The sequence below is a fragment of the Leuresthes tenuis genome, unplaced genomic scaffold, assembly GCF_036924035.1.
Source record: "Leuresthes tenuis unplaced genomic scaffold, fLeuTen1.0.hap1 SCAF_4, whole genome shotgun sequence".
NCBI lineage: Eukaryota > Metazoa > Chordata > Actinopteri > Atheriniformes > Atherinopsidae > Leuresthes > Leuresthes tenuis.
The window spans coordinates 987,756-1,006,399 of NW_027325358.1; the positions used below are offsets into that span (position 1 = coordinate 987,756).

Below are 18,644 nucleotides of genomic sequence, written 5' to 3' on the forward strand. Positions count from 1 at the left end.
TTCAGGTTTAAATATTTGCTCATTAAACTTATCCTGCTTTCCGATAACTGATCCATATATTTTGTCCACATCGGACCGATATCTGATCCAAATATCGGATCGGTTCAATCCCTTTTCCTCATAATCAAAGAATTTGATGCTTGATTTAAAAATGCTGCTTGGTATGTGGCAGTTTTATAATGAATATTCTGTTTATGTTTAATTTTGTTGTTTTCAGGATGATGAAAAGCTGAAAAACGTGAATCCAAGGAGACTTAAATATGAGGTAAGTCCCAGATTTTATTGGACTAACGGGAATCATTCTGAAAATCTGGGATCCTTTTAAAATGACAGCAGTTCTTTCTGTTTGTATTAAATTAATGTTTTGTTCATGTTCATGTGAATAGTTTAATTTTGGGGAAATGGAGGATTTGATATTTTTAAATCTTCAGGAATCTGCAGACGGGTAGATTTTAGTTCTCCTTTGGTTTGATGCTGATTTGAGCGTTAAAGAACATTTGCGAAGGTAAAACTTTGCGATCTGTTGGCTTTGAAAGTGTGGCAACACTTAAAGTTGGTTTAGGTGGTAAAATAACTTAAACTTGTCAGATAGTTTTGTCCCAAAGTCCTTCATTTCCAAAACCATTGAAGCGTTTTGAGTCGAATTTCCGGATGCTGGTTTTTGTTTTTAGGCAGGATGTGGTTTATTTTCCTTTGATTCCAACTTAATTTGCATGGAAAATCTCTTCACTGTTCAAATCACTTAAAACTCACCTGTGCACCTGGTGATTGGAAGAGCTGTAATTCTCATTGGGTGGATTATGGACTATAATTCAAAGGTCCTTCCCATCGTAGCCGATGTAGTCACGGACTCCCCCTTGTGCACACAGAAAGCCTGCCGGTCTAGCTTCCTGCCCTCCCCAGAGTTTGAGACAAGCTCTCCTCCTGAAGTCCAAGAGAACATGTTGGAAGAACCAGACCTCTTAAAGCCTCACAGAGAACATCAAGTAGAACCTGCAGCTGAAGCCGAAACTGAAAAAGATGGTGACCAGAACATGTGGTGGAAAGGAGAAGTGGATATTCCTGTACAGAAACCGGTCCGAGCTGTTGGTGGACGAGAGGAGATTTCCATCTCCTCAGCAGACACTGAGACCAACGGATTGGGTGAAAAGGGGAATATTCCTGATAGAAGAAGAGGGGACTCGGCTTGCTGTGTTTCTGATGATATGAAGCAGGAGTTGCTGTTGAAGGAACGCTCCAATAAGGAAAAGGTCCAGAACCAAACACCTGATCCAGCAAGAGAGGAGTTGGGTTTTTCAAAGCTGCAGAGCTCAAACCGTGACGACATCAGCACCAAGCAGCACTCAAAGGAAGCCATTGGTCAAATTAAATCTGTAGAATCAGAGAATGTGTCGTCCAAAATCAGCTACGTTTGGAAATACTTCCAGAACCAAGCGAATAAACCAATGTGGGCAGAAGAGTCCGACGTGTCCAGAGATCAACCAACCAAGTGGCAGAGCTCTGGCATCGATCCAGAGGAAGCCATCAATGGTCAAATGGGTCAAGAAAAAGATGGAGATGGAGAGAAGGTGTCGGCCGGCGGGAGCTACGTTTGGGAGTACTTTACGAGAGTCAAGAACCAGGCACAGTTCGTATGGAGGACAGGAGAACATGAACTGTCCAAGGATCAGTCGCCACAGGCGCAGTTCTCTGGTAATGACCCGAAGCACGGTTCAGGGGAAGCCATCGGTGGGAAAATCAATCAAGAAAAAGATGCAGAAGGAGAGAAAGCGACTGCCAACAAGAGCTACATTTGGGAGTACTTGGAAAAAGTCAAGAACCAAGCACCTTACCCATGGAGGACAGAAGAATCGGACCTTTCCGAGGAGCAATCCTCACATGAGCAGATCTCTGGTAGTGACCCCAGGCAGGATTCGAAGGAGGCCGTTACTGGTCAAATGAAACCTGAAGAAGGAGAGAAAGTGTCGGCCAGCAGGAGCTATGCTTTGGGATATTTTACGGAAAAGTTTTCAGAAGCTTACAAAGATGCGGAGAGACGACTGCAGGGAACACATGACATCATCCGAAGTGTGGGAGTGGATGACATGAAGGTAGTCCTCTCTCAGTACGTGACCATGATGTCCAAAGATCTCATTCACCGTAGGCAGCTTCAGCGAGTGCCAGAACCTCGTAAAATGGCAGAAAACAAGGTCCAGCTGGTGGATCTGACGAGGGATTGCGCTCTTGGTCCTCTTCAGGGTTGTGGCATGTCTGCGATCCCGGGCGTCTCGGTCTGGCCCGAGGGCTCCGTGTCCTCGCTTAAAGACACGAGTCCTGAGGTATTTCACCAGGAGCTGGTCGAGCTGCCGCCAGCTTTGTCTCAGCTGAAGACGCTTTCATCCCACGAGATCCTGGAAAGTTTGGAATCTCTGTCTTCTCAAAGGCAAGCCGGAAAACTCCTGAGTGTTTTCTGGCTCAATGCAGCCAATCATAAGCAACCGTTCCCAAAACCGGCATGTTTGCTTTTGTCAGAAAAAGCTGTTACCGTAGTCTCAGCTGGCACAGATTCTAAGAACAACTTGAGTATTTTTCATCATTTTAAACTTATGGAAATCAAGGAGGTCCAGATTAGTTTGGCAGGGCAGCATATCCGCCTAATTGGCTGCAGTGAAGACACTGTTTTGGCCGTCTTCACCCACAACAAGCAGCTCACCCAGGAGTTCTGCAAGGCCTTACTCAAGGCCCACTCCCCTGACAAGTTTCCTGACGCCACCGAAGGTCACCCTTTGCTCTCCGACGACCTCGCGGTCCTCTCTCTGGATTGGACGTCAAATGTTCCCGACATCGTCCTGGACACCGGCTTTCATGTGACCTCCAGGTTCAAGCGGGTCCTCGCAGACCTGCTCTACGTGGTCCACGGGAATATGACCGGTCCCGGAAAACCTTCCCTGGCCGATGTCTGTCCTCTGCTCTACACCAGTGTCAGGGTCAAGAACTCCACCCGAGTCTATCAGGACGCCATCTTCCAGTTCCTTCTGACAGACACTCATGTTGCTGTTGTCCAGGAGGATGGAGTCTTCCATCCGGTGCCGCGGGGGTCCAGTATGATCCCCACCCAGCCCCAATTTCAGAAGCTCAAACTGCGCCAGCGCTCAGACATCAGGTGCCTAATCGTGAGGAGGAACGATAATTGCTTGGCCGTTGATATCGTCTTTAAAACGCAGAAGCAACAAAGTCTGAAGCGGAAGGTGGAGTTGAGGCGGAGCTCAGCTGAACTGCCCTCTGGCAGCAGCCCCAGTGACTCCTGGAAGTTGGTGTTCGGCTGCTCCTCAGAAGCTCAGGTCCTCATAAATAATCTGTGTGTCTGAGGCCAGACTTTCCCTCATGTGTGAACATGTAAAGGAATAAGATGATGGATTAAAAAGGGGAAATGGACACGTGGGAAATATTTTAAAGCTTTTCTTTTTTAAACTTTTCAGTTATTAATTGTCACGAAACATGAAGTTTCCATCTTATATCTTCAATTATTTGGATAATATGTAAAAATGCTGAATGCAAACCGTTTGTATGTATTTATGAAGACGATGACGTTACTTAATTGTGAAATCTGGTCAAAGATAATTAAGATTTAAATTGAAATGAAACATGTTCGTGTTTTTCTTACGGTGTGTTCAGGTAACATCTGTTAACATAACAATAAAGATTGAACTTTAACTCGTCTTTTATCTCGTTATTTCGGTGCAGAGTTGCTCAGTCTCAGGATAAACACCCACAGTGTAATCTCCCTTTCTGGGTCATTCTTTTATTCTCTTCCTCTCTTTCCTCCTCCTTTCTCTTTCCTCCTTGCCTTTCTTTTTTGTCCTGATGACTTCTTCTGCAGCACTTGGTGTCCCGTCCCGCCGGGACGAGCTGCGACGGCGTCCAGGAGCCCGTTAAAATTAGCATTCCTCGTTACGTTCTCCGCGGGCAGGGGAAGGACGAGCACTTTGAGTTCGAGGTGAAGGTGAGTTTGTTCTGGTATTATTTTTTTAAAGCTTCGGTTTGTCTGCATCAGCTGGGCGACTTCTTTTTAAACTGTGCTTTAAAATAAAGAAACAAAGGCTTTTCCTGCCGTGGGTAAAGCAGTTATTACGATGCTGTTGGATACAGGGAAAATATGTAAATATACAGATTTCTGTGGCTTAGAGTTTACAAGAAGACATTTGAATCAAATATTTCTATTTGTCTCCATGCTACAGATTAAAGGGAATATCTGGTTATCTTTACTATAAAGGAACTTAAAACCTATTAATACAGGCATAATAAGTTTAATTTCTGCATTTATTACTTTGAATAACTACAGTAAATCAGTAAATGAAATACAGAGAAACATGGCAGCAGTTTAAGCGTATTATTATTATTACTGTTTAAACCTAACAGCCACAGGATGTGTTCGGTGCTGCTAAAAGAACATTATCAGTAATAAGTAATAAGTTCAGTAATAAAACCTTAAGTTTCAGGAATTTGGAGTTTTCAAGCTTCCTGAAGTAGATCTGCCAACTCCAACCTTCCTGGGTCGGAGGGTTCTGTGCCGCCTCAGAACCACAGGCCCAGAAATAACTAAAAACTACATGAATGACTAAAAATATGTGAATAAATGAATAAGTTAATGTAGAAAAGCAGAATTAAACACATAATTGGCAGCTGGTTCTGATCTCGGCCGGTTCTGATCTCGGTCGGTTCTGATCTCGGCCGGTTCTGATCTCGGCCGGTTCTGATCTCGGCCGGTTCTGATCTCGGCCGGTTCTGATCTCGGCCGGTTCTGATCTCGGCCGGTTCTGATCTCGGCCGGTTCTGATCTCAGCCGGTTCTGATCTCAGCCGGTTCTGATCTCGGCCGGTTCTGATCTCGGCCGGTTCTGATCTCAGTTGGTTCTGATCTCGGCCGGTTCTGATCTCGGCCGGTTCTGATCTCGGTCGGTTCTGATCTCGGCCGGTTCTGATCTCGGTTGGTTCTGATCTCGGTTGGTTCTGATCTCGGTTGGTTCTGATCTCCCGTGTAAATGTGGGTTCACTTACTTTCTGCTACCATCTCATGATCTCGGGCCGACAGCAGCTCACCTGAGAGCTCAGGCAGTTGGTTCTGATATCGTTGACCCGGTCCAGGTTGCTGAAACACTGATTTAATAAAACGACGGGCGGCAGACGAGCCAGAATCAGGTTTTCTGACCCAAATTCACGAAGTTGTCACTTCAAGCACATAAAACATTTCCTCAGAATTGTCTCGTTTAATGTTAAATTAAAGGTTTAAGGAGATTTCCTTTGGGATGTTTTAGTGTCTCGTAGCTTTTTGAACTGTCCAATTAAATAAAACTTTAGCCCCTGAAGGTAAATTATATCCCTGCAGGATTAATTATGATAAAGATCAGCTGAAGTGCAGCAGAGAGGAGGGTAGAAACCTTCAGAGGTCTCCATCAGTGGGTTGGGCTGCTGTTTCTGTAGCTTAGCAACAACTCAGCTGATGATGTCACACACAGCGTCAGCAGGTAACTCAGGTGAACTGAGAGAGAAACTCACAGCCAGCAGCTCAACATCTGGGCTGCAGAGACGCTCCAGGATTCCACCATCTGTTGTTAACCAGCTCTGTGATCCTCCTCCTTTACTGTTAGCGCTCTGTCTGCAGTCTCTGTCTGCCCGGATAGTCTTAAAGCTGAGCAGAGAGCTGTTAGAGTTGTTCCTGCAGCCAGGTCCAGGATTCCACCATCTGTTGTTAACCAGCTCTGTGATCCTCCTCCTTTACTGTTAGCGCTCTGTCTGCAGTCTCTGTCTGCCCGGATAGTCTTAAAGCTGAGCAGAGAGCTGTTAGAGCTGTTCCTGCAGCCAGGTCCAGGATTCCACCATCTGTTGTTAACCAGCTCTGTGATCCTCCTCCTTTACTGTTAGCGCTCTGTCTGCAGTCTCTGTCTGCCCGGATAGTCTTAAAGCTTCCTCCTTTTCCTCCATTTTGTTCCTGCTCTCCATCCTTGACGTCTCCTCTTCAGCTCATCTTGATTTGGGCTCTTATTCCAGGCATTTGTTGGGCTTTGGAAAGCTCAGTTAGCTGCTCCACCAGGTTAACTTTCCCGTTGCTATGGTTACGCATAATAACAGATGTTCCCAGCAGTTGTTTCAGAGTTTTGACAGAAAAAAGAGAGACTCAGCACGTTTAGTTGCTCGTAGCATTGAGCTTTCCTCAGATGGTTGGAGCTCCTGTTCTGCACGGCAGTGAGAACACTTTCAGTTTGTGTGTTCGTCCTCCTTCAGATCTCCGTGAGCGATGAGACGTGGGCGGTGTTCAGACGCTACAGCCGCTTCCGGGAAATGCACAAGAGCCTGAAGTTGAAATATCCAGAGGTGAGACGCTGTTTGTTGTTCAACTAAAACACATTCAGAGTTTAAAGGATGAGTGCTGAGCTGCTTTGGATAAAGATCGCAGCTTAAAGGGAGATTTTTGGAGTTCCTCTGGTTCAAACCTCATCTGAAAAGGGAGGAAGTAGTTTTTCCAACAGATTTCTTCACTTCTCACCATGTTTTTTCTGCAGTTTTTACTTGATAAAACCAAACATTTGTCAGAACATCTGGTGTCTGGAACATCTGGTGTCTGCGGAACATCTGGTGTCTGCGGAACATCTGGTGTCTGGAACATCTGGTGTCTGGAACATCTGGTATCTGCAGGACATCTGGTGTCTGCGGAACATCTGGTGTCTGGAACATCTGGTGTCTGCAGAACATCTGGTGTCTGCCTGCAGAACATCTGGTGTCTGCGGAACATCTGGTGTCTGCCTGCAGAACATCTGGTGTCTGCAGAACATCTGGTGTCTGCAGAACATCGTTGTCTCTAATCAAGCTTTCTTTCAGCTGGCTGCTCTCGAGTTCCCACCGAAGAAGCTGTTTGGGAACCGGGACGAGCGAATGGTGGCGGAGCGCCGGAGTCACCTGGAGGTACGACACTGTTAGGATGCTCTGCTGTGATTGGTTGTTAGACGCAGGACAGGTGAGGTAATCAGACTCTGCAGGTGTGGCTTTAAAAAAGACAAACTATCCTCTCAGTAAGTTTTAATTAGTGGAACAAACAGTTAAACCTGTGATTAGTTTGAACCTTTATTCAACCAAAGAAATGAATCTCGGCATCTTCTCTGAGCAGCTTCAGTATATTTGGAACCAAACGTAGAATCTGAGGCAGCAACAGTCACTGAAAGCTGCTCCAGACACGTTTCCATTGTTAAACCTTCATGTTCAAAACTACAAATCTAAACTTTTTATTGTTCACCGCTTTAAAACGTTGGGGGCGGAGCCTCACTGACCTCCTCTCCTCTGCAGCGTTACCTGAGGAACGTCTTCCAGGTGATGATGTCGTCCTCCAGCTCTCCACTCAGAGCCGACGAAGACGGCGTTTTCCGTCTGTCCAAACTCGACGTCTACGAGTTCTCGCCGTTCTTCAAGAAGGGCGTCTTCGAGTACAGCAGCCACGGCACCGGCTGAGCGGACCGAGCGCCAGCAGAGTCTGCAGAAACCTTCGTTTAACCAAAAAGAAGAAGAAGAAGAAAGGCTTCTCGGTGCCTTTCTCCCTCCGGAGGTGAAGAAGAGGAGGCAGAACTCTCACAGCTCCCATCCTGAACTCTGGTCTTTGGGTTCTGGGTGTTTGAAGTTTACAAACTGCACGTTTTCAGTGTAGAAATAAATCAAACCGAATGTATCAACTTCTTCTGCAGTTAAAATGTCGTCTCTGTGAGGAAATCTGCCATCCAAAGTCTTTTTAATTTAATAATCCAACAGATTTATCCTCCATCGCTGTCCTGATTGGTGTATTTAAGGATCCAAACATTAAACATCAGTTTATGTTAAATAAACAAATATTAAAGAACAATAAATCCTGAAATAAACATACAAAAATGTAAAAATCAGCCGATGGAGGTAAATCTGACTTAAATTAGCTCTGCTCTCTGATTGGATAACCACGCCCCCTTATTTACATATTACATGAGAATGTTGTTCACCCAAAGGTTGAAAGACGAGCTTCAGAGCAGCGTTCAGACATCAAGCTGCACATCTGGAGTCTTCTTCGTCCACAGAACGGCCGAATCAGTCCAGACCGACCGGGTCAGCATCACTTCAGTTAAGGACGCCCTTAAGGTGACAAATTCCTTTTTGTTCTTTTTTGAGACTTTGACACAGTTTTCTAAGGTTTTAGAAAGATTTATGAGAAAGACTTTAAGCTCCTTAGCTTTAAGTTAGCTGTTAGCTGTAAGTTAGCATTAAGCTAGCAGTTAGCTGTAAGTTAGCAGCAGATGCTAGCAAACAATGCTTTCTCATCAACAGTGATGGACCAAGCCGGAGATGTGCACAGCGTAACTCGTAGTAATGCATGTGAACCGTTAATTACTGCGTTTAAACATGTTGGAAATATTAACCTCATTAAACAGTTGTACCTGGAGACCTCCATCTTTATCAGAAACATGCCGATAATGTAACGTTAGCACAGCGAGAGTGAGGAGAGGACCGGTGTTGTGTTCAAACAAAGGGAACTAAATAAATATTTGTTGTTTTTGGGGAGTTTTATATATAATATATGCTCCCAGGAACAGGAAGAAGGGATTTTTACTACATATGGAAGCTTTAAGTAGAAAAAACCTTCATCTCTCAGCAGCACCATGACTTCATGACTTTGACAATCAAGCAAATTAGGGGCTGCAGGGTGGTGGTCAGCAGCGGCGCCTCAGCAGAGGTTCCAGGTCCAACTCCCGGCTGGTTCTGTCAGAGTGGAGCCTGCAGGTTCTCCCGTGTATGTGGGGTTCTCTCTGGGTTCCTCCCACCCTCCAAAGACATGCTGTCAGGTTAACTGGTGACTCTAAACTGTCCTCAGGAGTGAGTGAGTCTCTGTGTGACCTGTGATGGGGTCACCTGTCCAGGTGACCCCGCCTCTCTCTGGGTTAGGCTCCAGCCCCCCGCGACCCGACCGGCAGATTAAGCGAGTCAAGCAAATTTAATTAAAAACAATAACTTAAAGAAAAAAAAACAGTTTATTTAGTTCTCCAAGTGTGGAAAATGAAATAAAAACAATCAGAAGCAGAAATGTGTGAATTTTCCTCAGTTAGGACCAAATGTCAAAGTGTGATCTCATCATTTCAGTTTCCAGCAACAGGTGAATGTTTAACAGGAAGTTACAGTTAGCAGCTGCTGAAAACAACAGCGCTTTGTTGTTCACCAGCAGGCGTCGTCATGGTTACAGGGTAACCCCCCAGCAGCAGAGCAGACTGACCTTCTGCAGCCTCGTTAACGGGTCCCTGTTGGACTCCATCCTGTGACGATCCGGGCTTCCTCCTGAGTCACAGGTGTGTCAGGAAGAGGAGGAAACATGACTTCTTTAAGGGTCAGAGTGTTCAGAGTCCACGGGGAGCGTGTCAGCGCTCACCTGGAGGAGCTCAGAGTTTGGGCGTCGCTGCCTCCAGGATCTGCTCGGCGGGCCTGAACAGGAAGTCGTGCAGCGGGACGCCTGAATCCTGCAGCCGCTCCTTACAGCTGTGCAGCAGCTGGTCGTAGTCCTGCAGATGAGAGGAGCGCCGTCACCAGCTGGAACCAGAGCGCCGTTACCACCTGAGCTGGGGCGGCGGGAACCAGGGCGCCGTCACCAGCTGAGCTGGGGCGGCGGGAACCAGAGCGCCGTCACCAGCTGAGCTGGGGCGGCGGGAACCAGGGCGCCGTCACCAGCTGAGCTGGGGCGGCGGGAACCAGGGCGCCGTCACCAGCTGAGCTGGGGCGGCGGGAACCAGGGCGCCGTCACCAGCTGAGCTGGGGCGGCGGGAACCAGAGCGCCGTCACCAGAGCGCCGTCACCAGCTGAGCTGGGGCGGCGGGAACCAGAGCGCCGTCACCACCTGAGCTGGGGCGGCGGGAACCAGGGCGCCGTCACCAGCTGGAACCAGAGCGCCGTCACCAGCTGGAACCAGAGCGCCGTCACCAGCTGAGCTGGGGCGGCGGGAACCAGAGCGCCGTTACCACCTGAGCTGGGGCGGCGGGAACCAGAGCGCCGTCACCAGCTGAGCTGGGGCGGCGGGAACCAGAGCGCCGTCGGTCACTCACCTTACACTCTCGGTCCAGTTCCTCCTGCAGCGCGTCGATGGCGACCCGTTTGGACTCCAGAATCTCCTGCAGACAGGCAACAGTTTGAGGTTCGACTGAAACTGGACTCGGACACGTCTAAGCGCTGCTTCAGCCGTTTCTCAGGCACCTTTAGGCACTAAAGGGATTCTCACCTCCAGCTTGTTGGCAGCATTGCTGCGCGCCGTCGGGTCGATGCTGGAGACGGACAGCGCGGCGCACAGCTGCGCCTCCTTCTTCTCCAGCGTTTCTGTCAGCGCCGCCAGCTTCCTCTCCAGCAGCATCCTCTTCAGCCCGCTCCTCTGCTGCAGGTCCAGGATGCTCTCCCTCTGCCGCCGCAGCAGCTCGTCGCGCTCCTGCTGGACCTGCCGGGCGTTCGCAACCGTTAACTCGCCACAAAGCCAGGAGGCCGGAAGGAAATCAGCGGCGGTTTACCTGCTGGAAGGCCTGCAGCAGCAGCTCGTGCTCCACGGTCAGATCCCTGAGCTCCTTCTCCACCACCTTCAGATGAGCGCGGCGTTTCTGTCCCAAACAGTTATTAAATGAAACGATGGTTAACAGAGACGATGAAATCACAAAGATGAGATGTGAACTGGGTCAATGCAGCAGGAACTAAACAGGTGAGGCCTGAGATTAATGTTGTGTAGATGGAAAGGTTCGGACCGAAGGATGTTACTGATGTGGGACTTGAATGGTGTTGATTTGGTACCAGTTAGAAGAAATTCAGTTTTATTGCTGGTTACTTTAAGCACATTTGAGGGAAACCAGGATCTGAATTCATAGAGGCAGTCGCTGAGGGAGGAGGGTGAAAATATGGTAAATTATGAGAAGAAGGGGCCTCAGGACGGAGCCCTGAGGCACACAGTGGTGATGGGTGCACTGAGCCCTGCCTGGGAGGTAAGATTCAAACCAGTCTGAAGGGCTACGAGGGATGTGTGGCTCAAAGAGGAATCGGCTGCCATGAGGTCATTGAGACGCACCGCCACGCTGTCCTTGTTCTGCTCGTGTTCCTGCAGCTGGCTCTGCAGCTGGGGCAGCTTCTGCTGCAGCTCACACAGCTCCTCCGTCAGACGTCTGTTCTCCTGCTGAGCTGCTGACAGCTGCTTGCTAACCCTCGCCTCCTGCTTCTGCACCTCCCCCAGCTCCTCCTGCCAGGACACAGGACATCAGAGCGGCTGAAAGCTGTAAAGATCTCCAGGTCCAACTGTTTAATGAGGTTAATATTTCCAAAATGTTTAAACGCAGTAATTAACGGTTCACATGCATTACTGCGAGTTACGCTGTGCACATCTCCGGCTTGGTCCATCACTGCTGATGAGAAAGCATTGTTTGCTAGCATCTGCTGCTAACTTACAGCTAACTGCTAACTTACTGCTAACTTACAGCTGACTGCTAACTTACAGCTAACTACTAACTCACAGCTAACTACTAACTCACAGCTAACTCACTGCTAACTACTAACTCACAGCTAACTCCTAACTCACAGCTAACTCCTAACTCACAGCTAACTACTAACTCACAGCTAACTGCTAACTTACAGCTAACTCACAGCTAACTGCTAACTCACAGCTAACTGCTAACTACTAACTCACAGCTAACTACTAACTCACAGCTAACTTACTCACAGCTAACTACTAACTCACAGCTAACTGCTAACTCACAGCTAACTTACTCACAGCTAACTACTAACTCACAGCTAACTGCTAACTTACAGCTAACTGCTAACTACTAACTCACAGCTAACTGCTAACTACTAACTCACAGCTAACTTACTCACAGCTAACTACTAACTCACAGCTAACTGCTAACTTACAGCTAACTGCTAACTCACAGCTAACTGCTAACTACTAACTCACAGCTAACTGCTAACTACTAACTCACAGCTAACTCCTAACTCACAGCTAACTGCTAACTTACAGCTAACTCCTAACTCACAGCTAACTGCTAACTACTAACTCACAGCTAACTCCTAACTCACAGCTAACTGCTAACTTACAGCTAACTACTAACTCACAGCTAACTGCTAACTCACAGCTAACTCCTAACTTACAGCTAACTGCTAACCTGTTTCCCTCTGGGATCAATACAGTAACTATCTGTATCTGTAGAGCTGAAGTGTTTCTGGAGCCGATGAGTCGACTTAAACCAACAGACATTTAGACCAAAGTCTCACAAAGAGCTGATAAAAAGCATTTCTGAGCTCCTTTCCATCACAGCTGTTGGCGTCTCCCACCTTCAGCTCCTTCAGCTGCTCCTGCAGTTTGTTCTGAGCAGTAGAGAAATACTCCTCCGCCCCTCGCAGCGCTCGGTCATGATCCGCCGTCAGAGACGCCACGCGACTCTTCATCTGGCTCTCCAGCTCGCCCACCGCCGTCCTCCTCCTCTTCTCCTCCGCCTCAATCAGAGACTGCATCTTGTGGTGATACTTCACCTCTACGCCTGACGGAGGAGGCTTTGTTTAGGGCAGTGTTTCTCAGTTCCGGTCCTCATGACCCACTGCCCGGCATGTTTTAGATGTTTCCCTCCTCCACCACACCTGATTCAAATGAATGGCTCCTTATCAGCCGCTGCAGAGCTGATCATTTGAATCAGGTGTGGTGGAGGAGGGAAACATCTAAAACATGCAGGGCGGTGGGTCATTAGGACCGGAATTGGAAACACTGGTTTAGGGTGAGGCTCTACAGAAAGGAAGACCAGGAAGTGAAAACGTTTCTTACGTCGGAGCCTGCGGTCGTACTCGTTGTTCAGCTCCATCAGCTCCACCTGGTGTTTCTGGTGAGGAAGAGGAGGCCGTCAGGTGAAGGAACTAAACCTCAAGCAGAGGACTGAAGACAGCGAACGCCTCACCAGCTCCAGCTCCTTGACGCAGCGCTCGTTGTGGAGCTTCTTCTCCCGGCGGTCGGCCTGCAGACCCTGAACGCCTCGGCGCAGCGCCAGCTCCGACTCCGTGTGCCGGTTCTGGACCAGCGAGGAAGACGAGACGCCCTCCATCTTCAGCTCGGAGACGGTGTTGTGCTGCTCGGACAGAACGTGCTTCAGCTTCTGCTTGTATACCTGGAAACAGACGTGGTGATGTCACGGTGCCGGAAGGATGTGGGCGGAGTCAATGCTGGGTTCAGCTACAGTTAGACCAAAGGGATCATTTCAATCTGAAGGGGAGGAAGAAGCCCAGGTGGCTTCTGAAAAACCAGCTTTTTCTCTGGCTGACTCAGCAATGCAGAAAGAGACTTTTATGTAGTTTGGACCAAACTGACTGAACATGAAAAGGTGTCAAACAGATCAGACGCCTGAACTCTTTAATAAAACTATTCTGCTGTTCTCTATACTTTTACCTTTGGGCATTAGAGTTAAAGGTTCTGAGGTCTCATCCTCGTTAAAGTATTTAAAATCTATCTTTAGGATAAAGTTGGATTCAGTTCACGTGAACACGAGCAGCTCACAGAGATCTCCACTCGGTGGCGCTCCTCGGCCTCCTCCCTCTGCCGGCTCCTGTTCCTCAGCTCGGCCTCAGACTCCTCCAGGTTCCTCTTGGAGATCTCCCAGAAGGCCTGGAGCTTGTCCCTCTCCAGCTGGAAGTAGCTCCTCTCCTCCCGCTCCCTGTCCAGCTCCTCTCGGAGGCGAACGATGTGCTCCTCCAGCTGCAGGTTCAGACATCAAACATGAACATCCACAGACGGATGAATCGGGTCGGGCTGTCAGTTCTTATTTAAGCCCAAAACAGACGCTTAGAATCTGCATCATTCACAGTGTTCACAGCCCAATAACTCACTGAGAAAAAGGCTCAAACAGACGTTTTGAATCCAGCCCACAACATGTAATATCAAACTTTTAACGTGTTAAATCTGGACTTTCTTCCTGATTCTCAGTGTTTAATATCAAAGTTAAATTTGATTTTTACCAGAATATGAACACAGATGAGGTTAAACTTATGTTTTATTAAATGTTTTAAGCTAAAATAAGAAAATATTTCCTTTAAATTAAACCTTTAATGTCCTGAATTAAGTATTTTTCTATTCTTTCTGCAGTTTGATTCTTTTAAATTAACTTAAAAACAAATTATTATCCTCAGACTGTGATTATATAATAAAAATTACACACTTAAAATGGTGTTTTCACTTTACTTTGTTTCATTTGTTTGCAAATTGTGTTTCTTTAATTTGTGACATATTTTAATCTTAAATAAAGAAACACAACTGATGCTAACGTTAGCTCCAGTTAGCCGCGTTAGCACCGATTAGCAGCTCTGACCTGGTCCTTGGACATCTCCTCCGTGGACAGCCCGTCCACCACCGCCGGCGGCTTCACCTTCCCGGGGTTCTTGCTTTTATTCTTCGGTGGCTGAAGCAACAGAAACACCGACATTCACACCGTTAAAGCTGCTGCGTCCCTTTAGGCCCGTTAGCTTCCCGGGCTAACTGTCTCCTGGCGGACTCGCTCTCTGAGCTAGCGGATGCTAAGCTAACATGCTAACAGCCGCCTCACAGCGGGACAGTTAAAGAAGTTACAGATTAAATAAAAGTTGTTCTCACCATCGTTTCACAGCCGGCAGCAGAAGATGACGGAGACGATCTGAATGTTCACTGTTTGCTAGCTGATGAGTCCAAGGTAAACTAAATGGGTTACCATGACAACGCGGTCACGTGGCGGCCTCAAACTTTTAGCTTCTGCATAATTTATCCTTCTGTGATCGAAATAATGAAACGTTGTAAGGTGATAATAATGTGAGTAAAAACCATTTCACAGCAGAATATTCTGATTAAAACTATTTCCCGGTTTCCTCTGATTTCAAAGATCAGTCTGAGTTTGAGCTTCTTCAAGGACTCGGGTCCAGCTCCAGGTCCAGGTCCAGGTCCAGCTCCAGGTCCTGTTCAGAACCTCGTGCAGAAATGATCTGGATCTTTTCCTCTGGAACAGAACTTGTTCAGAACCTCGTGCAGAAATGATTTGGATCTTTTCCTCTGGAACAGAACCTGTTCAGAACCAGAAATGTTTGAGCTGAACGGTCGTTTTTAATGATGCTGCGGGACAAGCTTCTGAAACTGAATATTTTAATGATTCATTCCAACTCAAACAGAAACATCCTGATGAATTTATAAGAGTTCAGAGAACCATCAGAACCAGAATCCGCCCTAAAACCTGAACAGAATTCAGATCATCACATCATAATCTTCAGTTTATCTTCTTAAATCTGAGCATTTCAGTCACACCTGAACTTTGGGTCAGAACAACATTTTACAGAATCATCACTTTGGATTTGGAACTACTTCTACTTTTGACGGAGCCGCTGCTCAACAGAGCAGATTGTACCAGAACAGGAAATCCAACACGGAATCAACAAAATAAACTTCCGCCCCCTTTCAAAATAAAACAACTTAAAACAAAAATAACATTAGACTATTAGACTTTTCATTGTTAATGCACATTTTGAGACATTGACACAATAGAAATGAACCTGGACTCAAAAGTCCTCAGCACATTTTTTGTTAAAGGAAAAGTCTGTAATTTGTTACATCATTAGTTATTAAAATATTTCCATAAACATGCTTTGGGTATTTGGTCGTTTTCCATTGGAAGCTGTCCTATTTGCTACAGAACTACTGGAAGAGCATAACTGTAATTGGTAGGTGTGTTTAAGGTCAGTAAACAGTAAGCAACTAACCAAAACAAAGTGGGGGGGCAGTCACTGTCTCGGAGAAATTACACTATTCCTTTAGATGTGAACTTACATGGTCAATGTAGTCCTCTAAACTATGTTCTAAATGTCCAATTTTTCATATATAAATAAAGAATTGTAGATAATGCACTTAACAATTTTGTTTTTCTTGGACCCCCCCAATGTCTAAACCATGGTTACGCCCTTGGCTCCAGCAACCTGTGGAAGTGGAAGAAACGGATCAGCACCAAGCGGAACTTTGGCTCCCTCAGGCCGGACAGTCGGAGTGGACCCCGGCGGTGCCTCCCGGAGGCTGGACCAGGGAGTAGAGCCCGGCGGTGCTTCCCGGAGGCTGGACCAGGGAGTGGAGCCCGGCGGTGCCTCCCGGAGGCTGGACCAGGGAGTAGAGCCCGGCGGTGCCTCCCGGAGGCTGGACCAGGGAGTAGAGCCCGGCGGTGCCTCCCGGAGGCTGGACCAGGGAGTAGAGCCCGGCGGTGCCTCCCGGAGGCTGGACCAGGGAGTAGAGCCCGGCGGTGCTTCCCGGAGGCTGGACCAGGGAGTAGAGCCCGGCGGTGCTTCCCGGAGGCTGGACCAGGGAGTGGACCCCGGCCCGGTCGCTGCGCGCCTCGGCCTGCGGCCTGCTGACGGCGCTGTACGGCTGGAGGTCGGCGGCGGTGGAGCTGGGTGGTGTTCCGGTGATGGTGGAGTAGTACGGACTCTCAGCTCCAAAGTGCGCGCTGGGCTCTTGGATCTCCTCGTACACCGTGTCGGGGACGGTGCTGCTGCTGTGGACGCGCTTTGCTCTCTTTGAGCAGAGTTTCAGGGCCAGGATGGACAGAAGCGTCAGGGACGCGCCTGCGACCACCCCGGCGGGGACTTTCCACCAGTCCGGGCTCCGCTGGATGTCTGCAGCTCCTCCCGTTTGCTCTGGTTTGAAGCCGTTTCTCCCGCTCTCTGCGGGGACGGACACCTCTCTGGGGTCTGTGGTCACTCTCAGGTAAACCGTCTTCCTCGTGTTGCACAGATACATCCTCTCATCAGACTCTTCAACCTTATTGATAAGCAGCGCGCCGTCCGCCTGCGACCCGTAGCGCGTGTCAGTCCTGCTCTCCTGGCCGTTTATGATGCTGACAAGAAGCATCTTTTCACCGTTTTCCTTTAATCTGCTCCAGGAGACATCTCCCGTTGCATGCGGACAGGGAAGAGCAGCGACTGAGTGCAGCATCACGGTCTGCTGGAGGATCCCTGCAAGGAAGGAGTCGGTCAGTTCGGCATTTCTCTTCTTCTTTTGCTGCATTTCAGCTACAAACTTCATTTCTCTGAGCCTCCAGTAGGGAAAAATTATCTGAAACTACCCTAGAAGTCGGAGGAACCTCCCAAACTTTGTCTTTAGAATCTAACACAGCTGTTATCTATATATAAATATATATATTTCGTTCCATTTAAGGTGTTTTGTGTAAAAATGGAGCTTTTTGCCCTGTTTTCCTTATACTCTGTACAGCTGATTGTGAGTCATTGATGTCTTTAACACATCAGGGGAGTCAGAATGACTCAGAATGACTCAGAGTGCATCAGAAATGCAGCAGAACTGCAAAAAAGAGGAAATAATCAGACACAACAGAGCAGGCAAAAGGCCTCAGCGAAGCAACAGAAAAATGAAAACATGCAACACAGAGATTACTGGACAGTATTTTGATCCAACATGTTTAAATAATGGAGGAATCGACCTGATTGATTCTCCCGTTGGACCAACAGGCTCCAGGTTTGATGAGGAGTTTAAAATGTAAAGATTGAAGTAAAGTATTTAAGATTTAAAATAATCCCTGCTCTCTCATACTGACCAGCTTCTTATGAAGATCTTTTCGAATGTTTTTACCTGAGATGTGACAGAAGTGTGCAGCCAGCAGAAGGTAAAGCAGCATCTCTGCAGCCAGACTGTGAAAAAGGAAGAGGAGTGGCGGGAATTAAAGGTCTATTACAGGCTGTGGGGAAAGAGGAAATATAACCACCAACTGCTTCCTTTTTACTGTGTTCCCACAGAAAAATGGGTTTCTGGCGACTTGTTCCTCAAAGTGTCACGTTTTGAGTTTTGTTTTGTCCTGTTTTCAGCTTCTTCTTCATGTTTTCAGGTTGTAGGTTCATCCTGTCAAGTTAAGTTTCTCTTTCTTTTCAGGAGTTATTTCTGCCCAGGATCTGTCCTCTGACTCCATATAAAACAGGTTTCTGCCTCCTTTCACCTTCATAATAAATCAGGAACATCCTGTCTCAGAGCAGAGAAACTGCTCCATGCATCTGTTCCTTCAGGACTGAACTACTGTAATTCCTTATTATTGTTCTGTCCCACAGATTCTCTGAAAAGCCTCCAGCTGATCCAAAACCCTGCAGCCAGAGTTCTGATGAGATCTAACAGCAGAGATCATGTTTCTCCAGTTTTAGCTTCTCTTCATTGGCTCCCTGTTAGATTCAGAATAGAATCTAAGCTTCTTCTCCTCACATATAAAGCTCTTAATGACCGAGCTCCATCACATCTTAAAGATCTCACAGTTGGATATTTCCCCAACAGAGCACTTTGCTCTCAGGCTGCAGGTTTCCTTGTGGTTCCCAGAGTTTCTAAAAGCAGAATGGGAGGCAGAGCCTTCAGTTATCAGGCCCCTAAAAGCAGAATGGGAGGCAGAGCCTTCAGTTATCAGGCCCCTAAAAGCAGAATGGGAGGCAGAGCCTTCAGTTATCAGGCCCCTAAAAGCAGAACGGGAGGCAGAGCCTTCAGTTATCAGGCCCCTAAAAGCAGAATGGGAGGCAGAGCCTTCAGTTATCAGGCCCCTAAAAGCAGAATGGGAGGCAGAGCCTTCAGTTATCAGGCCCCTAAAAGCAGAATGGGAGGCAGAGCCTTCAGTTATC

The 18,644-nt window shown here is 47.6% G+C and overlaps 3 protein-coding genes across 9 annotated transcripts in view; 1 reads left to right on the forward strand and 2 right to left on the reverse strand.

Moving 5' to 3' along the window:
* The window catches only part of kif16ba (kinesin family member 16Ba), a 33,457-nt gene extending 25,757 nt beyond the window's left edge, over positions 1-7,700 (forward strand). For 4 of the 7 annotated variants that reach the window (XM_072384022.1, XM_072384023.1, XM_072384025.1 and 1 more), the window contains 2 exons: positions 218-265; positions 870-3,853. In XM_072384022.1, coding sequence (XP_072240123.1) covers positions 218-265; positions 870-3,347 — 2,526 coding nt within the window. In that variant the 3' untranslated portion in view covers positions 3,348-3,853. The other 3 variants (XM_072384026.1, XM_072384027.1, XM_072384028.1) reach the window with 1 other exon arrangement.
* Positions 7,701-9,040: 1,340 nt separating this feature from the next.
* On the reverse strand, positions 9,041-14,713 carry gas8 (growth arrest-specific 8). The gene is made up of 11 exons (XM_072384045.1): positions 14,623-14,713; positions 14,342-14,431; positions 13,534-13,731; positions 12,941-13,147; positions 12,811-12,865; positions 12,327-12,532; positions 11,074-11,241; positions 10,529-10,615; positions 10,249-10,458; positions 10,076-10,141; positions 9,041-9,538 (listed from the first exon to the last, which is right to left on the reverse strand). Exons 1-11 carry the CDS (start codon positions 14,623-14,625, stop codon positions 9,419-9,421), a joined length of 1,410 nt encoding a protein of 469 aa, XP_072240146.1. The 5' UTR covers positions 14,626-14,713; the 3' UTR covers positions 9,041-9,418.
* Positions 14,714-14,906: 193 nt separating this feature from the next.
* On the reverse strand, positions 14,907-17,922 carry LOC140305169 (uncharacterized). Its single transcript, XM_072383925.1, has 3 exons — positions 17,623-17,922; positions 16,050-16,991; positions 14,907-14,998 (listed from the first exon to the last, which is right to left on the reverse strand). Exons 1-3 carry the CDS (start codon positions 17,666-17,668, stop codon positions 14,907-14,909), a joined length of 1,080 nt encoding a protein of 359 aa, XP_072240026.1. The 5' UTR covers positions 17,669-17,922.
* Positions 17,923-18,644: the final 722 nt, after the last annotated feature.

Bases quoted from the DNA above. Each gene is read 5' to 3' on its own strand.
- gas8 (XM_072384045.1), bottom strand. The intron at 13,148-13,533 runs GTGAGCTGCTCG...GTCTGTTTCCAG, and splicing joins GCCACCGAGTGGAGATCTCT to GTATACAAGCAGAAGCTGAA. The intron at 10,142-10,248 runs GTGAGAATCCCT...GCCTGTCTGCAG, and splicing joins ATGCTGCCAACAAGCTGGAG to GAGATTCTGGAGTCCAAACG.
- LOC140305169 (XM_072383925.1), bottom strand. From the start codon at position 17,668: ATGCTGCTTTACCTTCTGCTGGCTGCACACTTCTGTCACATCTCAG. The intron at 16,992-17,622 runs GTAAAAACATTC...CCTTCCTTGCAG, and splicing joins ACACTTCTGTCACATCTCAG to GGATCCTCCAGCAGACCGTG. The intron at 14,999-16,049 runs GCACCGCCGGGG...GTTCTGTTCCAG, and splicing joins CCTGGTCCAGCCTCCGGGAG to AGGAAAAGATCCAGATCATT.